The sequence below is a fragment of the Diachasma alloeum genome, unplaced genomic scaffold, assembly GCF_001412515.2.
Source record: "Diachasma alloeum isolate Michigan unplaced genomic scaffold, Dall2.0 Dall_scaffold_00307, whole genome shotgun sequence".
Taxonomy (NCBI): Eukaryota; Metazoa; Arthropoda; class Insecta; order Hymenoptera; family Braconidae; genus Diachasma; species Diachasma alloeum.
Genome location: NW_021680446.1, coordinates 684,004 through 691,507, shown reverse-complemented (window position 1 = coordinate 691,507; position 7,504 = coordinate 684,004). Strand labels below are relative to the sequence as shown.

At 35.0% G+C, this 7,504-nt stretch overlaps 1 protein-coding gene across 2 annotated transcripts; it reads right to left on the bottom strand.

The window, feature by feature from the left end:
* Positions 1–72: 72 nt before the first annotated feature.
* Positions 73–7,193, bottom strand: LOC107039784 (glycoprotein-N-acetylgalactosamine 3-beta-galactosyltransferase 1). Of its 2 annotated transcripts, none has more exons than XM_015259587.1 (6): positions 6,969–7,193; positions 5,702–5,858; positions 2,674–2,849; positions 2,127–2,334; positions 1,871–2,009; positions 73–1,100 (listed from the first exon to the last, which is right to left on the bottom strand). In XM_015259587.1, the coding sequence occupies exons 2-6, from the start codon at positions 5,772–5,774 to the stop codon at positions 560–562; spliced, it is 1,137 nt and encodes a 378-aa protein (XP_015115073.1). In that variant the 5' UTR covers positions 5,775–5,858; positions 6,969–7,193; the 3' UTR covers positions 73–559. The 2 variants fall into 2 exon arrangements, with proteins under 2 accessions (XP_015115073.1, XP_015115074.1); XM_015259588.2 differs by lacking the exon at positions 6,969–7,193 and adding an exon at positions 5,979–6,203.
* Between the last annotated feature and the right edge of the window lie 311 nt (positions 7,194–7,504).

The window sequence follows — 7,504 nt, the reverse complement described above, 5'->3', positions numbered from 1 at the left end:
TACATAGGATCTAGAGGAAGAAAACCCTATCCCCCTGAAGGTGAAAAAAAAATGAAAAAAAAAGCGATGAAAAAATTGTGAAGATTCATTGGTTTTATTTACTCACACAGAATCCTCAGACTCACTTATGTATTTATAGTATTTATTACTTGGGTAGTAACGACATTATTGGGATTATTATATTATATTATTACCATTAACATTATGAAATACAGTTTTATGTGTATATATATCTATATATCCTCATTCTGCATTAAAAAACATCCACTGTACGTATCCCTTTATTCACTTAATTTACTTAAAAAACTTGTGCTTTTCATGCTGGATTATGCATTCGATTAATCTTGCATTGTTGCACAATTACGTTGAATGGGACGAGAGGAATTATTTCATTATCAAATATTGAATAGTTGATGAATAATTCTCTCATCTCTTTTAGAAGAAGGAAAAATGTGAGTCGTTGGCGTCTGATGACTAGCATTCGAATTTTTTACTGTACAGTTGACATGGCCATTTAGAGAAAAAACAACAACAATTGATTCCTATAATTTTCTTTGGACTAGTATTCAGTGATAGCTGATGGCCTCAGTGGTAACTCCTCGATGTTGTGAGTGACCCCGTAGGGTCTCAAGTGATAAATTAAATACTCAAGTACGTACATCATATTTGGCGATACATAGTGGAATGATACGGCACTGTCTGAGCAACAATTGAGACCGTCTTTGGTCTCGTAATAGATGTACTTCCAGTACCAGAAGTCCTTGTCTACGTGATTGGGTATGAGATGATGCTCAGGTACGAATGGGAAGAATCTTCCTCTTCCAAAGGGGTCTCTCGAGTCCATCGCTTTGACGCCGACGTTCTCCAGGCATTTGCCCATCTCCACGTCCTCAGCACCAGCATTGTCGTAACGACATTTTTTCGTGTCTGGGAGTCCCTCCTCGATGAATTTACGGAGACCCTCTTTGCTAAGTACGTAACCAGCGCCACCGCTCATGTAGCCCTGCTTCACGAAGGGCTTGAAACGACAGCCGAAGTACAGAGGGGATGAGGGGTTGTAGGATGATAGCATGTAACGCAGGTTTTCAACAATAACGTATCTGAAAAAAAATCGTTTTTTCACGTAATTAATTTCTTTAATTGGGGGAGGGTGGCGCAACATTAAACAGCGGGGCAAAATGACTGTTTGAGGCAGTTCATTCAACAAATTTTTTTTTGTTAAATATTTTTTTTATGAATTTTGGTTATTTACTTTTTTTTATTTTTGAGAGTACTGATGAGAATAAGAATTTTACATTCAGTAGAGTGGAATATTATTGAGAAGTTTTGAAATGAAACAGGGGGAGAACCAAAGGAGGAAAAAGGAAAATGTGGCACTGAATTTCAATCGAATGAAAAAAGAAAAGTGCAATCGGCCTAATCTAATTAATTGAATTATAAGACGAATAGAAAAATGTTATTCTCATCAGTACTTCCAATAATAAAAAAAGTTGGCAAAAAAAATTTTTAACAATTTTTTTTTAAAAAACGTCAATTTTTTTGTAATTTTTTGAATTAGGGGAAGTGAATAAAAAAAATAATGAAAACAAAATTTAACAAAAAAATTTTTTTGCTTGAATTACGTCAGTCATTTTTCGTCTGTTTCATTTTGCCCCACTCTCCCCTAATTTTCAAAAAATTCATTGAGGCATAAATTTTTATCAAGTCATTAATTTTGTTAAATTTATTTTTCAAGTGTCAAAAAAAAAATATTATTTCCACAATTTCCCCTGCATCCAACCCCTACAGAGACTGGAAAAAAATCCATTCGTCACATTTCCCTCCCGCCCCTGTAAAATCGATCCCCCGGCGCTAAAAAATTAAACCTTACGTGTCGTCATCAGCTTTCATAAACCAATCGACCTCATCCTTATACTTGTCATAAGCATATTTGAATGCCTCTTTGGTCTTGGCCCATAAATTATCTCTGCCTTCCTTCACCGGCAGCACAACGCTGGGTAAACTGGGGTCTGAAACCGAATAAAATGCCCAAACTCAGCATTTTTTTAATTCATTTACGCCATTCATCACGTTACAAGGAATACGAGACTCCGGAAAAATATGGCGTGTTGACGCAGCTCAAATACCTTCAGCCGAGCTCATGAATAAGAGAACATTGCAGCGTTTGCCCCAGGTGGCTTTGACGTGCCTCGCCTTGCTCTGGTGATTCTTGGGGCCTGTCATGATCCAGCAGAGGACACGAACTTTTTTAGCCATTTCCTGGGCTACTTTGTCCTCGCCCTTGTGGAACTCCTCATCAGCTCCGTGAAATTTCACTTCTGTATCTGGACCAAGCTGCGATTTTCAATGAAATTATTCACTTTATTGAATGGATTTTTTCAGCTCTGTTTGATCACTTGGCTACTGAAATAGTTTAAGACTCAAAAATTTTAGATGTGAAAGCCTAAATGATCAAGACGTCATATTTAACTCAATTTAAATCAGTACGCAATTATCTCATTAATCATTAATTTAATGAGACTTCATTTTTAAATGAGTAAATTTTCTTAATGCTCAGGCAAATGTTCTACAGGGAAAAGTCAACGACTTAATGAGCATTAACGGTCATTAATCGAAATACCCATCAACATTAATTACACTAAATTTCATCAATCAATTAATTACAATGCTCACCTCTGAATCCAGCTCTGAGTAGTGATGGGGGTCCCGATACCCCCCGGACCCCCCTGGGAGCCACCCCAGCATCCTACTGGAGTCCCTCGTGGCTGTAATCAGCAGACATGCCGATAAGAACCCAAAAACCATTCCACTTGCCAGCGTCAACACGAATCTCCGACCGCCACGTCCCCCTGAGCAGTACAAAAATTGTGGCTTGAACCATTACCTTGAATTCTCAATATTTTGACAGATTGAGTGGCTCAGCCTTGAAATAAAATTTACAACCATTGAAATCAGTGTAGATATAGTTCACCAAGACGACTCAATATCAGAGTTTATTTACATATTAAAAATAATGGATCGTTCCCAGGGATTAATGACCACAAAAAAAATCAATAGATTGAAGACACCCAAAGTAAATGGATTGTTTTCAAAGAGTATTTTTTATAAAGATTGAGAAATAAGTCCGATAGAGAGGAAATAGGGAATGGATAATTTATCATGGTAACTAACGATCTCACAGCCATCGAATACTGTGACAAATTATTAATTTGCAATTTCCTCCCTATTGGGTTTATTTCCCAATATTATTCAAAAACGCTCTTTGAAAATGTTCGGCTTTTTCTCAACGTTTTTTGATTGTACTATCATAATTTTTGGAGACTCCAGGGCTATGTGAAACTGAATAGCAATTGGAGATCATTCCAGATTATCAAAATAAAAAAAACAACCGAGATCACGTTCGAAATATAATAAATATAATCCATCTTCTTAATGTAAAATATATCACAATTTCCATTGGATTTTACACCGCGCAGGAGTCCCTAAAAATTATGATTGTGCAATCAAAAAAAGTAGAAGAAACTGAACATTTTCAGAGAGCGTTTTTAATAAAGATTAAGAAATAAGTCCGATAGAGAGGAAATAGGGAATGGATAATTTATCATGGTAACTAACGATCTCACAGCCATCGAATACTGTGACAAATTATTAATTTGCAATTTCCTCCCTATTGGGTTTATTTCCCAATATTATTCAATAACGCTCTTTGAAAATGTTCGGTTTTTTCTCAACGTTTTTTGATTGTACTATCATAATTTTTGGAGACTCCAGGGTTATGTGAAACTGAATCGCAATTGGAGATCATTCCAGATTATCAAAATAAAAAAAACAACCGAGATCACGTTCGAAATATAATAAATATAATCCATCTTCATAATGTAAAATATATCACAATTTCCATTGGATTTTACACCGCGCAGGAGTCCCTAAAAATTATGATTGTGCAATCAAAAAAAGTAGAAGAAACTGAACATTTTCAGAGAGCGTTTTTAATAAAGATTAAGAAATAAGTCCGATAGAGAGGAAATAGGGAATGGATAATTTATCATGGTAACTAACGATCTCACAGCCATCGAATACTGTGACAAATTATTAATTTGCAATTTCCTCCCTATTGGGGTTATTTCCCAATATTATTCAAAAACGCTCTTTGAAAATGTTCGGCTTTTTCTCAACGTTTTTTGATTGTACTATCATAATTTTTGGAGACTCCAGGGCTATGTGAAACTGAATAGCAATTGGAGATCATTTCAGATTATCAAAATAAAAAAAACAACCGAGATCACGTTCGAAATATAATAAATATAATCCATCTTCATAATGTAAAATATATCACAATTTCCATTGGATTTTACACCGCGCAGGAGTCCCTAAAAATTATGATTGTGCAATAAAAAAAAGTAGAATAAACTGAACATTTTCAAAGAGCATTTTTAATAAAGATTAAGAAATAAGTCCGATAGAGAGGAAATAGGGAATGGATAATTTATCATGGTAACTAACGATCTCACAGCCATCGAATACTGTGACAAATTATTAATTTGCAATTTCCTCCCTATTGGGGTTATTTCCCAATATTATTCAAAAACGCTCTTTGAAAATGTTCGGCTTTTTCTCAACGTTTTTTGATTGTACTATCATAATTTTTGGAGACTCCAGGGCTATGTGAAACTGAATAGCAATTGGAGATCATTTCAGATTATCAAAATAAAAAAAACAACCGAGATCACGTTCGAAATATAATAAATATAATCCATCTTCATAATGTAAAATATATCACAATTTCCATTGGATTTTACACCGCGCAGGAGTCCCTAAAAATTATGATTGTGCAATCAAAAAAAGTAGAAGAAACTGAACATTTTCAGAGAGCGTTTTTAATAAAGATTAAGAAATAAGTCCGATAGAGAGGAAATAGGGAATGGATAATTTATCATGGTAACTAACGATCTCACAGCCATCGAATACTGTGACAAATTATTAATTTGCAATTTCCTCCCTATTGGGGTTATTTCCCAATATTATTCAAAAACGCTCTTTGAAAATGTTCGGCTTTTTCTCAACGTTTTTTGATTGTACTATCATAATTTTTGGAGACTCCAGGGCTATGTGAAACTGAATAGCAATTGGAGATCATTTCAGATTATCAAAATAAAAAAAACAACCGAGATCACGTTCGAAATATAATAAATATAATCCATCTTCATAATGTAAAATATATCACAATTTCCATTGGATTTTACACCGCCCAGGAGTCCCTAAAAATTATGATTGTGCAATCAAAAAAAGTAGAAGAAACTGAACATTTTCAAAGAGCGTTTTTAATAAAGATTAAGAAATAAGTCCGATAGAGAGGAAATAGTGAATGGATAATTTATCATGTCATTTATCATAATACTGTGACAAATTATTAATTTGCAATTTCCTCCCTATTGGGGTTATTTCTCAATATTATTCAAAAACGCTCTTTGAAAATGTTCGGCTTTTTCTCAACGTTTTTTGATTGTACTATCATAATTTTTGGAGACTCCAGGGCTATGTGAAACTGAATCGCAATTGGAGATCATTCCAGATTATCAAAATAAGAAAACAACCAAGATCGCGTTCGAAAGATAATCAACCCGGGCCGTCACTGAAGATTTAATGAGCCATTAAAATTAAAATACTCATCGTCTTTCAAGTGAAAAAATAAATGTCTCACCGTCAAATGCAGACAGCCTCTGCTGAACCATGTTCCAGAATGCTCCAATAGTTCGATAAAACCCTCTTTCCATAAACTTTATTTATCATTGCTTATCCTCATTTCACAACGTATGAATTCCAATTGCCGCTGCTTTGTATCTTCCTTTCATCCTCAGCTATAAAGCCATTTAAAACTCATAAACAGTGGAAAAAAAATTCAATTCTCTCCATTAAATAACCAACATGACGAAACACGAAACAATGATTTTGCAGGAAAGCAAATAAATGTAAATTACCGGTACAAAAATTGTATTGTATGGAACCTTGATGTGTGCGTGACTATATCGAAGCGAGAGATAATGATTTGGATTGCTCTAGCGGAACACGATAATAGAATGATTATGGATTTTTCGTCTTTGATAAGAGCCAAAGATAACTCTTGTGGACTGAAATAATTTAAGTTCTCCCGGGTTAATAATTGGCACAATTTTGCTTGTCGAGAAATTTTATCAGTTCTATGCATACATTTCTGCGAAAATACCTCCAGTGCAAATGAATATTCAAAAGCTAGCCTTTACGAATAAATCAACTTTAGTTTCATAAGTTATCGTGAATGGAAATGCCAACGAGGGAAAGATTATTTTTGATTTTGGCTGAGTAAATGGCAATACCACACTGAGAGAAAAACAAACACATTGTCAAACAAGTCTTGTTTGGGCCAGCAAAATCGCTAGTTGAAAATTGCCAAAAAAGAATTTGTTTGGTTCGAATTTGAAAGTCTCAAACATGAATAATTGTTCTGCTTTCGGCAGCAACGAAATATTTGGCTCAAGTGGCGGATAATTCACACCAGACGGTGCCTTTTCAGGATGAAAATATCTCACAGAGGAACATTTATCGACAAATATTTCATCCCCAAGTTACAAGATTGCTATCATATCATTATTATTGTTTCATTTAAGGGTTCATTTGTTGTCTGTGATTATGAGACAGCCGAAACGAAAAACTACTATCCCTTGTTTCGCATAAAACAAAGGTTTTTCGGGGGCAAAATAATTGGCACAGGTTTGCTTGTCGAAAATTTTTATCAGCTTTATGCAAACATTTCTGCGAAAATACCTCCAGTACAGATGAATATTCAAAGTCTGCCCTTTACGAATAAATCGACTTTGGCTTCATAAATAATCGCGAATGCACACGCAGACGAGAGACAAATGAATAATAGTGTTATTCCCTTATCACTTTGATTGAGGAAATGGCAATAAAATGACGGAGTGCTTTCTCACCGGTTTTTCAACAGCTACGATTCTCCAACCCCTCGTTGTCATCCCCCCCGAGTATTTAAAGAACAACCGAGGGCTTTATTTCGGTGCCTAATGAGTAACTACTACGTCTTCGGTGTTCATGATCTACTTAATTTAGTTGAGCTCATTGTTCGAGTGGTGATTGGAATGAGTTAAATAGCCATTGAACAATTAAAAAACACCCGCAACAACCGACGTGCACAAGCAGAGATGACAAACTGACTGGACGCCTTTCTTTTTTTTTTGTCATAATTGGATTTTATGGGGGGGAAATCTCTTTTTTGCCGACCGATGGCACTACGAGAACAGGGGACATCATCAGGAGCCGATAAACGGGATCTATTTGGCCTGCAGAATTTATTTGAATTTGAAAAAAATAAATAAAATAATTAAGGGGAGACTACTATGAGCTTTAAAAGTCGTGGAATATTCGAGTGAAATTTCTCATGCATTGAAGATCGATTATGTGTCTAAAAACAAATAGTTAGTGCAAAAAAATTAATTGTTTATTGTTCGTT